This window comes from Candida orthopsilosis, assembly GCF_000315875.1.
Source record: "Candida orthopsilosis Co 90-125, chromosome 6 draft sequence".
NCBI classification, from domain to species: domain Eukaryota; kingdom Fungi; phylum Ascomycota; class Pichiomycetes; order Serinales; family Debaryomycetaceae; genus Lodderomyces; species Lodderomyces orthopsilosis.
In genome coordinates, this window is record NC_018300.1 from 524288 (window position 1) to 543947 (window position 19660).

The following is a 19660-nucleotide window of genomic DNA, read 5'->3' on the forward strand; positions in this document are numbered from 1 at the left end:
TTACCACCAATGCATTCTAAGTACTAGATAAGCTTTATAACATTACTGACTCTTAAGAGTAACAGCCAACCCGTATAAACCCACTAGAATCAACTAATTTGGGTGATTTAACCAACTGTTGAAGCAATTTTCCCTTCCCTTAATACAAGTTAAACGTTCCTTTTTCACAACAGCAATCAACTTACAACCCAAAAAACAACCCAAAAAACAACAACATCATCATCATCATTATCAGCCATCTCCGCCACCAACACTTACATCCCCAAGTTATTCCCCATCATAATGTTCAAGAAATACCTTCCGTTGTTTCCCAAGCCTAGACAGATTAGGAAAACGTACTTGGCCATTCCATTTATTATAATCACATTGGTACTTCTTCATTTCCTCAATACTTATGATACAGTTAAACAATGGTCTAGTCAGGTGGTTGGAGGTACTAAACTACCCATTTCCTCTTACTATAAAAAGAAACCAATTACTATATTACCGTCGGATTATAGTACTGCGTTGAGAATAGATCATAATATTACTGAAAACAAGAATGATATTGTTCGATACCATGGCAGTGCCAGTGCGTTGAGTACATATATAACTAATCAAACCTATACACCCCACCATATAGCCTTATTTGCATCGACACCAGTATTATCTGTCTTTGAAAAAGAAGAAGACGCAACAAAAGATACAAGTTGTGCCAATCTACAATTGGACAAACTGGTATCAATCACCAAAAGTGTTGAATTTAAACATGATTGGAAAATAATTGCCCAAACTTTATTAAATCAAATTACTCACGATGATAGTTTAAAGGAAATTGCTGGTTTTTTCAAAGGTAAACTTGGCAAATATATTGAACAAGATGCATTAAATGAAAAACATTTTTATAAATTTGCTGGTACATCAGTATGGTTGTCCAAATATGGAGTACATTTAATGGTTTCACGTTTATTGTTCACTCAAACAGCAAGGAAAGCAGATCCACAAATTTCTTTACTTTATGCACAAATTTATGACGAAAATTGGCAAGAATTATCCAATGTTGATTTGGTTTTACCAATTATCGATGATGATGGTGAACGTAAATACGAGATTGTTAACTTCCCTCGCGTTATGTCAGTTCCATTTTATCATAATTCTAAGAAGACTAAAAAAAGATGGTATGGTCCTGAAGATACTCGATTGCTATTGAGTAAGAATGAATATGGGGACGAAGAGCCAATCATCATTTTCAATGCTTTCCATAGACAAGTTTTACAAACTACTGAGGATTCAAATGGCGAGAAAACTCCAGCCAAGTATGCCTTTTATCGACTGATGTTTATGGGGTATTTATTGAGATACCAACGTGGTAAGCAAAATGTTGACGCTGGTCAAGATACTCATGCATCGAAAACAAGGTACAATAAAGTTGTTGAGTTGAGAATCGAAGGGCAACAGCGTCAAAAAGTTGAGAAGAACTGGACTCCATTCATCAATCCACTGGAAAGGAAATCGTCCGTTTTCAATGGAGGTGATGAGCATCTTTATATCGTTTATCAATGGGATAATTTGAAAATTTTGAAATGTGAATTGGCCAATGCTAAGGAGGATTCCACATGTCAAGTTGTATTCAAACAAAATAATGATGCCAGTAAAGTTGGTCCAGTTAGAGGAGGTACAGAATTAATACCAATCAAGACCAAATCCAATTTGGATCAAGTTTGGATTGGATTTCTTAGAGCTCATATTGATAAATGCGGATGCGGAAAGGCAATGTATAGACCCAATTTCATTGTTTTGGGAGAAAAAGATGGTCAATTTAAATTATCTCATCTTTCATCATCCATTTCATTTAATATGGCAGTTGATGGATGGAAATATGCTGAAGTACAATGTGGAAGGAGGGATCCGAATGTATTGATCCCCAATGGTATATCAATATATGAAGCAAAACAAGATTATTTAAGTTTAATTTTATCAGTTGCCGACAAGAATGATAATTTAATTCATGTAAATGGTATTAAAAAAATGGTTGGTGAACTTGATTTGAATTGGGAAAATTCAGCTGCAACAACAGCTACAAAGAAAAGTCCATTAATTTCATGTGTTGTTGAAAAAAGTACTGAATTTTGTAAAGAGTATGGATTGGAACAAGATAAATTGGGTGTTACTGAGACAGCTAGAAAAAAAGCCAAGGAAGCAGCAGAGAAGGCCAAAGCCGAGAAAGAAAAGGCTAAACAAGGACAAGAGGGGGCTGGAGAAGAAGCTGGTAAAACTGATGAAAAACAAAGTCAGCCGGCGAAAGGAGAAGAGTCATCGAATAACCAAAATGCCGAACCGCAACAACAACAAGCTCAGCCCGAAAATGAACAAAATGTGGAACAACAGCAACCAGCACAACCACAAGCTGAACAGAAAGCAGAACAGGGATCTGAACAGGGATCTGAACAGGGATCTGAACAGGGATCTGAACAGAAAGCTGAACAGAATGTAAATGCACAACAACAAGAGGCACCAAAGGCGAATGAACAAAGTGATTCTTCATCACAACAAGAACAACAACCAGCTCAACAAGATGATCATCCAAATGAAGATCAAAAAGATAGAACAAATGAATCAGAAAACAAACCAGAACAAAAAGTAGTCTGAGGTAGTGGAAAGCTGTATCGTTGCTAACCTTGTTTCTAAAAAACTTTCAGTTCATGGTTTCAAATCCCATTCTTTTAACTCATGTAATTCAATAGAATTTCTTAATACAAAGTATAAAAGTTAAAAGTTAAAAGTTAAAAGCTAAATGTGAGTTCAAATCTCCTTTAGACGAGTAAGTAGTCTGATAGATCAATAGACAAATAAATAGAGGCCAGCAAGGACACAACATAGAAGCTCAATCTATATGACTGTGATTTGTTTTGAAGTTTATCGTTTGGTATGGCTGTAATGGAACAAAGGAACAGTTTGTAAAGAAAAATAAAAAAATAAAATGCGCCACACCTAAAAATTATGATTGACTGCTATCCTGCATATACCAATAACAGGTACAAAAATCCACATCTCTCTCTTACACACGACAAGTAAAATAAAAAGAAATTGCTATCTCTAGACCCACGTGGGTCAAACGTAGCTCCTAGAGAAAGAAACAACGCCATCGAAAAACAAGGAAAGAGCTTAGCAGTGGGATAGATTAGTCCCCCAGAAATATGAGAGGCAAGACTCTCACTCTTCTATTGCTCAGTCTTGCGTAGTGCCCCCTGGTACCTGTGATTCTGTGTCTGTCGTAATATCATATGTTGCGACGTTCCATAATGAGTAAACAAAAGAAAAAAGCCGTTGTCTTAATCATCTGTTTAAGCTTTGCAATTGTTAACTGTGTGTGTCCTGCACATAAGTCTAATTGCCATAATAGAAGAAAAAAGTTTGTTTGAGTCTTCTTCTGCTTCTTCTACTTCTTGTACAATAGCAATGGAAGTCAGGTATATAAAATAAATTATTATCTACCAACTGGAGTCTATAATACACGTCAAAAATATACACCCTTTTACCCCTTGCATAGATCTTATACTGATATAATAGAATAGGTTTATAACACCTACCCGTATCTACAGTCACACACAATTTACAGTTCAGTATGGTAAAACTGGGTATACGATGGTTTAGATCGATTCTGCGTCGATTTTTGATCATCGTGGTGATCGTCCTACTTGCTATATTCCCCATCCACTTGTTATTTCGAAATGCTGACAAGGGTCTTCCTCTTCTAGGATTGATATCATCAAAGAAACCGTTGTTGCCTAAAACCTCCTCCATCACCAACGATAAAAATTCTTTACCACAAGCTCATCTACATAATCACAATTCGCAACAATTACTAGTATTTCCCCAAAATTTCAAAGATGAAGCTACTTATAAACAGTTATTTCCTGTTGACAATAAGCAAGTGATTAATTATTCAGGTAACAACTCTGCATTAACTTTTGATCAATTAAAACATGCAACAATACCCCACAGGATCCATTTATTCAATTCATTTTCTAAATCCAAACAATGTTCACAATCGATGCAATCTTTGGATTTAACAATTAGTGAAAATTTCATATTCGATGCTGATTTTAAAAGTATGGTTGAAATTTTGCAACAACAGTTGAAAACAGATGATGCATTTAAACATTTGGATGGATTTTTTCAGGGGAAATTACCAACAATGTTGGAGAAAAACACCATTGGCAAACATTTCTATAAATTTGCCGGTACTTCCGTATGGTTAAAAGAATACGGTGTCCATTTGATGGTTTCACGGGTATTGTTTTCTCGAAGAGGATTGAAATGGAATCCACAAATTTCATTGCTTTATGCTCAAGTTTATGATGTTAATTGGCAAGAACTAATCAATGTTGAATTGGTTGTACCAGTAATGGATACTGATGGAGTTACGAGGATAAATCAAAATTTGAAATTCCCTCGTTTTTTACCTATTCCATATTATTTTGATTATCATTATACCAAGCGTAGATGGTATGGGCCTGAAGATACAAGGATTATGTTGATTGAAAACGAAATGCAAAAGGAAGAGCCAGTTATTATATTCAATGCACATCAAAGAAATATTCACAATTATACTGTCGTTGATGAAGATAAATCAATGCAAATCAATTTCGAATTCCATCGAGCCATGTTTATTGGATGGCCTTTCAGATATCAATTGGGTAAAGTAAATACTGATGGGATATCTGATTCGCGATTTGATAATGTTAAGTTCACTCGGGTTAAAGAACTTAGGATTGCGAAAAAGAATAGAAAAGGAGTTGAGAAAAATTGGACTCCATTCATTATTCCTAAAGATAGAGATCCTAAATTCCCCGGTGACAAATATATCTACCTAATTTATCAATGGGACAACTTAGAAGTTTTGAAATGTGAACTACAATTTTTCCAAAACAGTGAAGATGAAAGTAAATGCCAATTTGTTTACAAGGCTAAGAAACTGAAGAAGCAAGGGAAAGTCGGTCCCATTCGAGGTGGAACGGAAATGATTCCCTATGGATCAATAGATCCAACTTACAAGGATAAAAATGTATGGATTGGATTTCTTCGTGCTCACATCAAACATTGTGGATGTGGTAGATCAATGTATCGACCCAATTTCTACATTTTCACCAAACTGGAAACTAGTGATGAATTCCAAGTACAATACTTATCATCCTCTATTTCATTCAGTATCCCCGTTAGTGGATGGAGAAAACATGAAGTACAATGTGCCGCTAGAGATCCTAATGTCTTGATCCCTAATGGTATTTCATCATGGGAATACGATCCAGTTACTAAACAAGATGTGCTCGGGTTGACCCTAAGTGTAGCTGATGAAAATAATAGTATATTGTACATTTACGGATTAAAGGGTATGGTGAAGGACTTGTTAAACCAGCAAGAATTGGCGCAAGTGGCAACTGGTGGTGTTGATGGTGTTGATGGTAATAATGAGCTTTTAATGAAGTGTGTTCTTGATGCAAGTATTGAGTTTTGTAAAGCTTATGGTGATGAACAAACTAAATTGGGTGTGACTGAAGAAGTATTGAAGAAGTTGGAAGAAGAGAAGAAGAAGTTAGAGGAAGAAAAGAAGAATGCTGTGGAAGAGAATAAGAAGTTGGAAGAAGGCGTCAAGAAACAAGAAGAAGCTAAGCAATAAGGAATCAAGCAACAAGGAGGAGATAAGAAGAAACAATAACTAGGATAATTTTATAAACAATTATTTGATTTTATAGAGAAATGAAAGATAACCATAATTTTGAGATGGATATGTTAGTTGTAACTTGGTGTATGCAATTTGTGTAAATCAGGGTAGCGTTTCGCATCTCTTCAATCATCAACAGTGAAAAATTCAAAAACCTCAATTATTTGGTTGCAAGAAACGTAGTGGTAGATATACAATGTTCAATAAAGAGCTAACCCTGATAAGCAACGAATCTACCGTTCAACTTTCGCCACTTTGTCATTATGGACCAGTAACCTTTATCAAACTACACCAACAATACATATTTGTTGGCTATGGACCAATTCTATTCATTTACCAGGTGAACAGCACCACTAACATAGTTGAATTGATTTTCCAACGTCAAGTATTCAAGAGGAATAAAATACATCACATGTCGGTAAACCCAACTGCATTAAAGATCATAGTTAGTGGTGGTCGATCATTCACTATTTTACCATTTGATATATTACATGGCGAAAAGGAATGTACATTTAAAGAACAAGGGATTAATGAATGGATCATTACTTCGGAGATATTAGATGATGGCACCATACTCCTACTCAATTCATACAACGTAGTCTACAGAATCCACCAAGGTGAACTTAATCAGCGAGAAAATGTTGCTGAAAAGATTCATTGTGGTGAGAAATCAATCTTGTATAGTGGATCAATCAATGTACTTGGGGGCAACAAGATCTATATTGCCGCAGGTACAGTTATGAATGGAGTTATTATTTGGGATTTGTACAATCGGTCAATATTGCACAGTTTGAATGATCATGAAGGTTCGATTTTCGGTGTCAAGATTGATTCGAGTGGGAAGCATATCATTTCATGTTCTGATGATCGTAGTATCAAGCTTTATGATTTTGATCGGGAAAGAGTGATTGCAACTGGATGGGGTCATGGATCAAGAATATGGAATTTAGAATTTGCCAACACTAGTAACGAAGGTGATGCTATGCAGATTATGAGTATTGGTGAAGATTGTACATTACGAATTTGGAAGTACGATAGCTCTTCGGAATTATTACAACCGGTTAAAGTGATTGAAAATTGTCATCGTGGTAAACATGTCTGGTCAGGTGATATAGATGCCCTAGATTTGCAACTTTGTTGTACTGGTGGTGCTGATGGAAGAGTAAGATTACATGACTTACACCAGCAAAATCAAGTAACCAATAAATTAACCATGTCCGACTTTGAAAACCAATTGGGGTCTAGTGTGTCATTTGGTAAAAAGGACTGTGTTCGAGATTATTTTGAATTGATTAATTTGAATAAATTGGTATGCTTGACTTCAAATGGGTACATTCTCGAATATGACTATGCATCGAAAAGTTGCAAAGTGATTAGTTATGATGATAAACTTGCGGGATTCGGTATTGTTGATGGGTTTAATGATTTGAATTTGGTTGCGGTTGCTGATCGTAATGGGAACTTGGTGACTATTCAGTATCATGGAGATGATCACGATATCTCACGAATCGGGTCCGATGAAGAGTCAATGAAGATTACAAATTTACTAACAAGCTCAATGGACGGGAGACACTTTGTGTTAATTGAGTCACCCAACGTAAATATCCCATTCAAATTACATGAACTAAAAGCAAAGCATGATGATGTTGAGATTGTACATACTTGGAATATTCCCAAACCTGAGGCTAATTTCCCTATTACGGCAATGACAATCGACATAAGCAACAACTGGATTATCTTTGCATCAAAGCGAGTTTCGTTATATCTTGTTGACCTTAATGATTTCTCACGACATTTGATGTTGAAAAAAGTTGCCGCAGGTGATACTGTAAGTTCAGTATCAGTCCTAAATTCACAACTAGGTGTTTCAAACTTGTTGGTCCTAGCAAGAGATGGGATGTATTTAATTGTCACCATTACTCAACAAAACTCAAATTTCAAGTTTGATATAATCCATGAAAATAAGTTAACGCGTGGTTTTGTTGAAGGCGGATTTTTCCATAATCTGGACCTAATCCTCTATGGGTTCAAATCTTCATATTTTTACATTTGGAATGAAACGAAACAAATTGAAATTATGAATGAATATTGTGGTGGAAATGGCCATCGACATTTTAAACTCTATCGCAAAAGTCCTTCAGATTTCAGTTTTATTTATCTGTTTAAAAATGACATTTACATGTGTCACTACAAAGGCCGTTTCATTAATGATAACAACGACGACAATAGCCAAGCTGAAGTTAATTTTGGCGTAGTGCACAGCGGAACTCATGGCCGTGAAATTAGAGACATTGCAATTCAAAATGGACAAACGTTGCTCGATGGATCAAGACTATTAATCAGCTCAGCGGAAGATTCAACCATTGGATTACTGAAATTATTACCTAATGGAGAAATTCACAATTATTGGAACATGACAAACCACATATCGGGCATGCAATCAGTTGGATTTCTCAATTGTGATTATGCATTTAGCTCAGCTGCTAATGAGGAGTTTATTATATGGAAATTAAATTGGTTGAATCAACCAACAAAAACGTCCATACCGACTATGCGAGAGTTGGCTAGATTGGAATCGAATCAAGATGTACCTGACTTACGAGTCATGGATTATGATGCGGTGGAGTTTTATGAGCACATATTTGTCGTTACTGTATTCTCCAACTCAATGATCAAATTATGGAAACTCCAAAAAGATAAAGGAACGGAGTTTAATTTGGTACACGAATGGAATTACTCATCTTGTTGTATTTTACATTGTCAATTCTTCAAATTATCGAGAGAGGGCGAAGAGCAGAATTTCTTGTTGATTGCCACTACTGATGGAAACATTACCATTTACGATATCTCGATCCCGCAATCACCAGTACAACGATGCCAACTGAGACTTCATCAAAGTGGGGTCAAAGCAATTTGTTTGATTCCTAATGATAGTGGAATTTATCTCCTCACGGGTGGCGACGATAATGCTCTTGTGGTTTCATTATTGACTCCTTCAGCAAACGACAATTCCTCCGTGTATTTACATGTCATCAAACACGAACCTGATGCTGCATCGGCTACAATCACCTCAATCTCACATGTACACAATAACTTGGTTGCTGTTGTGTCAGTTGATCAAATGATTAGGTTATGGTCATTCACCAATGATGATTTGGTTTGTCAAGAGGCTAGATATACTACAGTTGCAGACACTGGATGCTGTAGTGCGACTACAATTGGTGGTAAACATGTGATAGTTGTTGGTGGTGCTGGATTAAGCACATGGGAAATAAACACTTCACAATATTGAAAATACTTCACTTTAGACATGTCTATATTCACAATTTATATTTATCTCTTGTATATACATACACAATAGACATTGCAGTCGTCTATAATTTCAACAATTGCAAGTTGAAAACAGTATCATTAATTTGTTGTTCTTCATCAACAATAACAACTTCAGCACTGGCATCTTCTCCAACTGGTTCAACGGGGTACTTTGTAGTCTTGATAATCAAATCTTTATTTTGGTCAATAACAGTTTCAAATGAACAATTATCCTTAATTAATTTATATTTAACCAAAACATCATCAGTCGAATTCAATCCTGCCTTTTTTCTCAATCTTTGGATTCTGTTCAAAAGTTCTCTAGCTAACCCTTCACTTTCCAATTCAGGATGAATGTTTATATCCAAAATGATTAACAAGTCTTGGTAAGATCTAAATTCTTGTCCATGAGATATTTTCGATTCTGACAATCCCTTCAAGACCTGCAAATCCTCGGCGACTAAATCAATTCCATCAACGGTAATCTTACCCGTAGAAGCAAATTGTTTAACATCATCAGATAATACATTAGGCAACGCAGCTTTAACTCTCTTGGCATCTTTTTTCAATTTTTTACCCAAGACTGGCCAATCTGCAGCAAGGGAGTATTCGACGGAATATTTCGATTCATCGTCAGTTATGATAATATCACGAACATTCAATTCATCACTAATGTATCCTTTCAATGATCCAACATCTTTACGGAATTCAGGATCAGAATTGATGATAACCAATTCTTGTAATGGAGTTTTTAACGAAATCATCTTCTTTTCACGAATGTTTCTGGCTAAATCAATAACTTTTTGCATTCTACCGACGGCAACCTCAATTTGTTTATCAAATAATTCTTGACGTACTTGTGGATAATGCAAGAAATGTACCGAACGCAAATCCTTGTGCTTAGGGTTAACAACAATTCCATTCAAGGTTTCTTCAGTAAAGTATTCCTTAACTCTTTGGTAAATACCATCTGCCAAATATGGAGTGAATGGAGCCATAGCTCTTGATATAATCAATAAAGCTTCAGCCAATGTATTGAGTCCCTTCTTGGTATCTTCAACATCATCAGCGGAATAACCTTTGATTCTACGACGGTTGAATCTAATGTACCAGTTGGTCAAATCATCAATGAATGCCAATAATCTAGGAACAACTGTGTATAATCTATAGCCTCTCATTTCTTCATGAATGAATTGGATCAATGATTGAATGGAGGCTAATAACCATCTATCCATAATGTTGGTTGATTTCAAATTTGCATCGTAGACAAAAGTTTCGCCAGTATTCTTTTTGAATAAATCAGCACTATCTTTGAAAAATTTGTATGAATTATACCATGGCAACAAAACACTTGAAACGATTTCCCTGACACCTTCCTCTTTGAATTTCAAAGTTTCAGCTCTCAATACTGGTGAGTTGATCAAGTACAATCTTAATGCATCAGCACCATATTTATCCAAAACCAATGTTGGATCAGGATAGTTCTTTAAACGTTTCGACATCTTTTTACCATCAGCAGCTAAAACAATACCAGTAACGATAACATTTTCATAAGGCGCAGTATTGAACAAATGAGTTCCCAATACCGTTAATGTATAAAACCAACCTCTAGTTTGATCCAACCCTTCTGAAATGAAATTTGCTGGGAACGCATCAAGGAATTTTTGTTTGTTCTCAAATGGATAATGTTTTGAAGCGTAAGGCATAGATCCAGATTCAAACCAACAATCAAACACTTCTTCGATTCTCTTCAATTGACCTTTACCCTTCTTAGATGGAATGGTAATTGAATCGATACTTTCACGGTGAATGTCAGTAATATCATCTCTACCGGATAATTCCTTCAACTCATCAATAGATCCCACACAAACTATTTCTTCAAAATCATCACTGACCCAAATTGGAATTGGTGTACCCCAATATCTATTTCTAGAAACATTCCAATCTCTAGCATTGGCAATCCAATTGGAGAAACGTTTCTCTTTAACATTTGATGGCACCCACAGAGTCTTTTCAATATTCTTCAACATATCAGGAATGATTTCTCCAACTCTGACAAACCATGCAGGAACTGTTCTGTACATTAATGGGGTATCTGATCTCCAACAGAATGGATACGAGTGTTTAGCTTGAGAGTTAACCAATATTCTTCCTTCTTCAACTAATTTCTTAATAATAACTTTATCGGCATCTTTGAAATACATTCCTGAAACTAATTTGGCATCAGCGGTCATTTTACCAGTATCATCAACGACATTTGGTGGTGGTCTCTTTTCATTAATGACTCCAGCAGCAGTAGCACAGTTGAAATCCTCCTCACCATAAGATGGAGATTGATGGACAATACCGGTACCAGAATCGTCGGTAACATAAGATCCAGGAATAACTTTAAATCCGTAGTCTTTGAATGTGTCATAAAAGTAATCAAACAATGGAACATATTTCAATCCGACTAAATCCTTACCGGAAATCTTTTCAACAACTTTGTATTTAGCTTGAGCAGGCTTTTTGTACAAGGTTCCAATCAATGCTTCCAATAATATGTAGTGTTTCTTGGCGTTCTCGTCGTAAATCTTGACATAGGTAAAGTCTGGATTAACGGCTAAAGCAATGTTGGCAGGTAATGTCCATGGAGTAGTGGTCCATGCTACCAAGACTGTATCAGGATCATCTACTAATGGGAATGCAATGGTAATAGCAGGATCATTAACCTCTTTATAGTTTTGTTGAGCTTCAAAATTGGATAATGGAGTAGTACATGCAGTTGAATAAGGCATGACTCTCAAACCTCTATAGACAGCATCTTTGTCAAATAATTGTTTGAATGCCCACCATACAGATTCCATAAATTCTGGGTATAAGGTCTTGTAATCGTTATCCATATCAATCCATCTACCCAATTTTTTGATAGTTCTTCTCCATTCATCAGCATACCTCATAACAATTGATCTACACTCAGCATTATACTTGTCAATACCCATGGCATATACGTCTTCCTTCGAAGTAATACCCAATTTTTTATCAATTTCATGTTCTACTGGTAAACCATGAGTATCCCAACCAAATCTTCTTTCGACATGATAACCATTCATAGTTGCATAACGAGGAATGATATCCTTGACGGTAGAGGCCAAGATGTGACCATAGTGGGGAGTACCGGTGGCAAATGGCGGACCATCAAAAAAGGCGAATGGTGGTAAATCTTCAGTCAATTCTAAGGACCTATGAAATGCGTTAATCTCCTCCCATTGTTTGGTAACTTCGTTCTCCTCTCTGGGGAAACTAAAAGCACCTTGCGGTAAAGTATCACAAGTTTGTTCACTCATGTCCTGTGGATAATGTTCTTTAGTGACTTGAGTAGTAGACGATCCTTTTGTACTGATATGACTAATCTGAAAATTTTTGAGTCGTGAAATTTTTTTTTTTTCCTTTCTGCTTTTCCTCTCTTTGATCTATTCGGAACCATTGTATTTGCAATTTGAAAAATTCAAAACATTATCATCAAGCTATTGATTCTTATGACGTGTTGCAAATAGATGAGCAATATATCAGTGCAGTCCTTAAAACTGGTATTTCAACAATGCTTTGGTCCCAAACGTATACCGAAAAAGATTGCCGTTGGGCTATCAGGTGGTCCTGATTCCATGCTACTTATGTGGCTATTGCAGAAATATAAAACACTCATGCACTATGATGACATGGAGCTTCATGCCATTACAATAGATCACAATTACCGAGTCAATTCAGCAACTGAGGCTAGAAAGATTTCCCAAATAATGAAGCAATGGAATGTAAATCACATCATTGAAAAATTACAGTATGATGTTGACCCCAAAACTATTGCCAATTTTGAGGAAGTGGCAAGGACAAAAAGATATGAAGCTATCGGTTCAATATGTAGTACCCTTGACATCTCGACTGTAGTGTTAGGGCATCATTGTGATGATCAGGTAGAGACGTTTGTTCAGCGACTTCAAGGTAACTCGTCAATTTTTGGGCTTGCTTGTACGAGACAAGTGTCCAATATACCATTAGCTGTGGATCTCAACCCTTCCGACCAACCAAATTTTAAACCAGTGAAATTGGTGCGGCCACTTTTGGAATATGAAAAAGCAACAATATTGGCCACCTGCGATTTAAATGATATCCCCTATGTGGTTGATCCAACAAATAGTGATACTAAACTAACACGACGGAACTATTTGAGAAATTTATTTGGCAACGTATTACCACAAATGATGGACAATTTCGAACCCCAGAGAAAGCAAAAACCCAGTGGTGTTGTTCCCAGTGCCATCACCTTTTTTCAATACAAATCGATTATAAAAAGTGAATTAATAAAATCGCAACAACAATGCGCTAAACTTGCGCGGGACTATGAATTAAAGGCGCATAGGCTCTATCAACTACTATCACAACAGAAAAAGTTCTCGGAACTACCTGCTTTGGGGTCACTACAATTGAAACTTACCAAAAAAAGTTTGAGTGGGTACAACAAAATCATCACAGGCAGGTTCCTCTATCAGAGGTTATACTCCTATTCAACCTTGAACCATTACCATTGGGCATACGCAAAGTTGGAAAGGATCCTCCTACCTAAATTGGAACTGTTCTCCAAGACTTCAAGCACTGAGGTAATGAGATTCACAATTATGAATCTAATCTTTGAGGTGTCGAATAATGCCAACTCAAACGAACTTGCAATCCACATTTCACGAGCTCCCTTAACTCGAAATGAGTTACAGGACAGCCCTTTTGAGGTTTTAGTTAACAGCGATTGGACCCAGTGGTACCTTTTTGACAAAAGATTTTGGTTACGTTTCAGATCGCTTGGAAGGGCTGCTAGATCTGTCACTATCGGACCATACCAACATAAGATCCATTCTCTATTAGTCTGTAAAACTTTGAAGGAGAGCGGCATAGTAACCATCAACAAGAAGCTTGATACATTGCCGGCTATATTTCAGGATGGGAAAATTGTTGCTTTTCCAACATTAAATATCCTGGATGTTCCTATCCAGAGTGAATGGGCTTTGAAAGCGAATAAGTATGACTTCGTAGATACCATCGTTTGAACGATAATCATACACCATGTGCAATGCTCAGTTGAAGCTCCGTACCAAGTACGACCATTTTGCAATTCCAATACATGCGACACACTCTATACTACTTTTTTATTCAGTATACGTAATAACTCTCCATAATAGTGGGAAGAACCCACCAAATCCCCAAAACTATCCCATATCCACCAAACCCCCTAATAGCCATTATAACTCTCAAAACCAAAATCATTGCACCAACACCCAGGATTCCACTTCCCCGACAGTTCATTCTTCCCATCCAAACTGTTTCCTCCATTTGAGTATATCTCCGTTTACTCTTAGCAAGGAACCAAGCAGCCGCAAAGTTTCATCAACGATTGTGCCTAAAAAACAAGATGGCACCAAGTTCAAAATTGCCCCATGTTGTTACCCCAATAAACTTCCCCATTAGCTTTCTGGGGAGCAAGATAACTGAAAGTGTTACCACCACGTTCACCTTGTTTCATCACACTTTGTATTTAAACGAAGCTTATCCTGAATAGATGGGAAGATATCAGAGACATTAACAATGGAAATAAACTTGTAGTGGTGAGGTTGGTGTCGGTCGATGACTAGAGGTAGCATGAAAGAAAACTTTTGATTCGCTCGAAATAGAGGGAATTTGTAAGATATATACACTCCTCATAAAATGATAAATATTTGGCTGCTAAAATTTTGGTATGTTTTAAACCGCACACACACGCGAATACACAGATTGTGCAACAAAACAGGCTTTGGATGAAGATACTTCACTTTGAAGTACACCTCAGTGTGCTGTTATAGAATTCATCTCTCTATGGCACACGGGTGCTAAGAACACGTTACAACTAATTGAGTGCTTTCGAATTAAATTAGTTAGAAAGTATGTAGGGGATAAAATCACCTTACAAATAATGTACAGTATAATCAATGGTACATTTATTCCTGCAAAATAGGTAGTTAGTCGATAATTTGATGGATCTTTTGATCAATATTGTACTTGGAAATGGGGACCTATATAAACGTCATCAAATGACGCGCTTTCTTCTCATATTGGTAATTGGGTGGTTGATTAGTCTTGTTTATTCTTTATGGCAATTCGGGAGTTATAATCAATACCGTACACCCCCTTATTGAAGACTTGTAAGGTAGCCGGTTTGCCTAGATTGCGATAAGATACTACAAGAGGACGAATATGCCTATGTATTACAGTAATATATTCAATCTCTCGTTAGTTCGTGTTAACACATGCACACGACCTATTTTATGCAACGTAAAAGAAAAATAAATAACTTTCAATTCACAAATTTAATCATAGTTTGACATAATCATCCCCAGCACATATTTAGCAGGTGCGTTATGCCCTCGGCAATTCCAAACGACCTAGCTTCTCACATGGGTACGCCCAGGCTCATAGACGGGCTACTGCAGCATACCCCAAAGCCAAGACTGAATGGACGAACATCTAGTCCATTTCATTTCGCAAAGCAACAGCTTTTCAAAGTTGGTCATCAAAAAGTAAGCATTGATGTGAATTTATCATCCAACTCGATTGAAGGAATTACTGAAATTAGTGTGATACCATTATCTGCTAAGCTAAAAGTAATCAAGTTGGATTGTCGAGAACTAAAAGTGAAGGAAATTTACATAAATGGATCGCCAAATGCAAATTACATCTATGACGACGTGTTGTTTATCAATGACCCTTCTATCACATCCGAAGCCATTGAAAATAACGAAATAAATGTACTTGATCTTTATTCCGATAAGTTTGATATTCACCAGCATCACTTCATTAAAAGGAAATTGAATTATATATTTGGCGAACGGTATACACCTGAAGATGAAGAAGAATCTGACTTTTCAGGACAAGGGACACAGGAACTCAAGATACTACTACCGGAAAACATCAAATTTGAACCCACTGATATCAACTCCATCACAACACCTCGTGGGAGTCAACCAAATACCATGACACCAACACATTTGAAATCTAAACATACCATTAGCGAAGTGTATAAACCGATTCAAATCAAAATAGTCTATGAGTTAAAGAATCCTAAAAATGGTGTCAACTTCATCACAAATGACGATATCGAAAAGAAACTATGGCATGCATACACGACGAACTCAGAGTATAACGTTTCCACTTCTTCGTGGGTTCCTTGTCTCGACAACTTCAATAATCGATGTACATGGTCATTGGATGTAAGTGTCCCACGAACATTGAAAGATATTGGCAACCCAAGGATAATTGGCTCGAAAGAAGCTATCGCTTATCAAAAGCGTACTAAAAACACACTTTCAACTGATGGAAACGAACTTGAGAATGAGGATGGGGAAGATGATGAGGACAACCCTGACTTGATTGTATGCTCTGCTGATACAAACAATGTTAAAGAAGCACCACATCCAATTGACTTGTCCAAAAAAGTGGTATCGTGGTCTATCTTCAATCCAGTATCTGCACACCATATTGGTTGGGCGTTGGGATTTTTTGAAAGTATAATTTTGAATGATGGATCACAAACTGCTGAAGGCGATGAAATCAACTCCATGGACGTTGATGACGAATACAATGACAAGGATAGTTCGAGCTCTCTGGTGACGATATATGCATTACCCTCCGACATGGAACTAGCCAAAAATACTTGTCTTGTTGCAAGCAGAGCATTGAGCTATTATCTGAGTGAATTTGGTTCTTACCCATTCAGTTCTTATGTGATCGTATTTGTCAAATTTTCACCTGTGAAAAGCAATGGATTTGCTGGATTATCGATCTTGTCGACGTCATTACTTTATCCTCCCAATTTGATAGAACCCATGTTTATTTCAACAGACATCTTGTTAACCAGTATAGCCGCTCAGTGGTCTGGAATCAACATTGCTCCTCATTCATTTGACGATATTTGGTGTACCCTGGGTATAGCTGGTTTCATGGCGATCTCCTTTGTTCAAAAACTAATGGGAACAAATGAGTTCAGGTTCAAGGTCAAGGAACTAGTGCAAACTATAGTTGAACAGGATGTTGACAAGAGACCTATAGCTCATCCGTTTTTAAAGTTCCCTGTATCTGATTTGGACTTGGAATTTATAAGATTGAAATCCCAGATTGTTTTCTTTATATTGGACAACAGAATGACAAAGACGGACAAATCATTTGGTTTGTCAAGGGTCATTCCCAAACTTTTTTTGCAAGCATTATCGGGAGATTTACCCAATGGAACCTTGAGCACCGATCATTTTCAGTACGTTTGTGAAAAGGTGAATCGAAATAAATTGGACAGTTTTTTCAAGCAATGGGTTTTTGGTTCTGGTGCTCCAAGCTTTAAAATTAGCCAACGTTTCAACAAGAAGAAAGGGATGATCGAAATGACCATAAGACAAGTACAGCATCATGAAAATAAAACAGTGCGATTAAACGCCGAGTCGTTTATAGATGATGCGTTATGCTTCATTAATAAGGAGCCTCTTCCACAGAGACAAAATGTGTTTACCGGTCCTATGAATATAAGGGTCCATGAGTCCGACGGTACTCCATACGAGCACATTATCCACATCAAAGAGGTGAAAACCACCATAGATATTCTGCTATCCAAAAAGGTTCGAAAGATTAAGAAGAAAGATGAAGGAGTAGATCCTGGGATTAATTTTAATCAGTTTGGAGATATTCTCATCAGTGAAGAAGACAAGAGAAAATGGGAGTTGCAAGACTGGGAAAGTAGGGATGAGGACTCTTTGGGTGCTGAGCCGTTTGAATGGATACGAGGTGACATTGATTTTGAATGGATTGCCAAAATTGAAGTATTGCAACCAGATTTCATGTATGGGTCCCAGCTTGTTTACGATAGAGATGTTGAAGCACAGTTTGATGCTTTGCGGTACTTTGGTAACCTTGAGAAACCTTCTGTCATTTATTGCACAGCACTTGTTCGTACATTTTTGGATGAGCGGTATTTCTACCGTATAAGAATTGCAGCCGCAGAAGCACTTGCTACGTGTTCCAATGCTTCAAACGACTTTATTGGAATGAAGTATCTAATTAAAGCATACAAACACTTGTATTGTTTCCCAGACAGCTCAATACCCAAAGCAAATGATTTCAATGATTTCAAATTATTTTTAATTCAAAGAGCGGTTCCTGGAATTTTGTGCCGAATCACAGATGATGAAGGCAGAGTTCCCAAGGATGTGCAGGATCTTTTATTCAACTTTGTAAAGTTCAACGATAACGCAATGAATGACTATCAAGACACTTTATATTTATCTGATCTCATCAAGGCGTTAACAACTAGTGCTATAAGTGGATGGCGTAAGGATACTGCAGAAGGAAATAACCAGGAATTTGCTCATAAAGTTAACGCGGAAATTACTCGGTTACAAAAACTTGATGAATGGAGACCTTCTTATCAAAGAATACTACAGACTACGTGTTTCAAATCGAGAGTGCAGATGGCTCTATATGGAGCAATCACCCTTTCGCTAGAAGAGATGATGATGGCCACGGTGGACAAGTTCCCTATGGATTTACGTGCTGAAGCATTCAAGGGACTTTTGTTACTCAGTGGCTTCCGCTCGACACCTATTCTTGAATATTTTCTTAAAGTGTGTTTGTTGTACTTTCATCGTCCTTTGTACACAAGGAAACTCGTTGGTGTGCTACTTGAGTCGATTACAATGATAGCACTTGAAGGAAGCTTTGTCCCAGTCAAAGAGTCGCCTGATGATAATCGTCAACCTGGTTTAGTGCTGACAAGCATGATCATTATTGATGAGGGAGCCAATTCAGACATGAAGGCAAGGCATGATTTGCATGCTAGAGCCACTTTGAAGGGGGCTATAGATTTATTGAGGCGTGATTATTCAAATATTGGAAGTTTAAAGCATGTGTTCTGGACATTTTTGCATTCAGCTTTGTTGAGCAATTTTGTCAAGCGCAATTTATTTTTGATGGCCGAAATCCTTTACGAAGAACGAGACACCCTTATAGTTAAGCTACCTGTACCAAGTTTGCCAATAGCAGAGTTCAAGAAGAAGGTTGTTGCGAGAAATTTGGGAGATGGACAAGTTGTTTTAAGAAGGGAAGGTAGGTTTAAAATTCAATTGATATCACGTAAACCGCTGAGTCATCCACCTAATCGAAAGACTCATAAATCTGAGGAAACAAATAAGCCAAAGCCCTCCTTGAGAATATCCTTCAAATTGCAACAAGACAGGCTTTTTGAAAGAAATGAGAAGGAAACATCAATCAATGAGAAATATGTGCCACGATCATCGTCTTTAGTGAAATTCGATCCCTCATCCCATTCTCGTGTACTGATCAAATTACCTACTCACGTTTTGAAAACCATTGCCAGTAAGCCAATTGTTATAAACCAAGAATCGTTGGTGTCTGTAAAAGGAACAATAGTCAAGATCAACTTCAAGAAACACTCAAAAGATAAACAGACTGCACAAAACGTACATACGGTTTAAGTTGGGTCTTGTACCTCGACTTACCATCATTAGATAACGACATTCTTATATTATGTAACATTATAATTGTATTACATTACCTACACTCTGTGCATTGATGAAGCTAATG

The 19660-nt window shown here is 36.9% G+C and overlaps 6 protein-coding genes across 6 annotated transcripts; 5 read left to right on the forward strand and 1 right to left on the reverse strand. All coding sequences in view use genetic code 12, as the record gives it.

The window, feature by feature from the left end:
• Positions 1-282: 282 nt before the first annotated feature.
• Positions 283-2628, forward strand: CORT_0F02550 (Bmt4 beta-mannosyltransferase; the record flags this gene model as incomplete). Its single annotated transcript, XM_003870559.1, has 1 exon — positions 283-2628. The coding sequence occupies one exon, from the start codon at positions 283-285 to the stop codon at positions 2626-2628; it is 2346 nt and encodes a 781-aa protein (XP_003870608.1).
• Positions 2629-3604: 976 nt separating this feature from the next.
• Positions 3605-5659, forward strand: CORT_0F02560 (Bmt6 beta-mannosyltransferase; the record flags this gene model as incomplete). The annotated part of the gene is made up of 1 exon (XM_003870560.1): positions 3605-5659. The coding sequence occupies one exon, from the start codon at positions 3605-3607 to the stop codon at positions 5657-5659; it is 2055 nt and encodes a 684-aa protein (XP_003870609.1).
• A 241-nt stretch (positions 5660-5900) lies between these two features.
• CORT_0F02570 (Rtt10 protein) lies at positions 5901-8996 on the forward strand (the record flags this gene model as incomplete). The annotated part of the gene is made up of 1 exon (XM_003870561.1): positions 5901-8996. The coding sequence occupies one exon, from the start codon at positions 5901-5903 to the stop codon at positions 8994-8996; it is 3096 nt and encodes a 1031-aa protein (XP_003870610.1).
• Positions 8997-9078: 82 nt separating this feature from the next.
• CORT_0F02580 (Ils1 isoleucyl-tRNA synthetase) lies at positions 9079-12342 on the reverse strand (the record flags this gene model as incomplete). Its single annotated transcript, XM_003870562.1, has 1 exon — positions 9079-12342. One exon carries the CDS (start codon positions 12340-12342, stop codon positions 9079-9081), a length of 3264 nt encoding a protein of 1087 aa, XP_003870611.1.
• Positions 12343-12552: 210 nt separating this feature from the next.
• Positions 12553-14091, forward strand: CORT_0F02590 (hypothetical protein; the record flags this gene model as incomplete). The annotated part of the gene is made up of 1 exon (XM_003870563.1): positions 12553-14091. One exon carries the CDS (start codon positions 12553-12555, stop codon positions 14089-14091), a length of 1539 nt encoding a protein of 512 aa, XP_003870612.1.
• Positions 14092-15435: 1344 nt separating this feature from the next.
• Positions 15436-19551, forward strand: CORT_0F02600 (Tsm1 transcription initiation factor TFIID subunit; the record flags this gene model as incomplete). The annotated part of the gene is made up of 1 exon (XM_003870564.1): positions 15436-19551. One exon carries the CDS (start codon positions 15436-15438, stop codon positions 19549-19551), a length of 4116 nt encoding a protein of 1371 aa, XP_003870613.1.
• Positions 19552-19660: the final 109 nt, after the last annotated feature.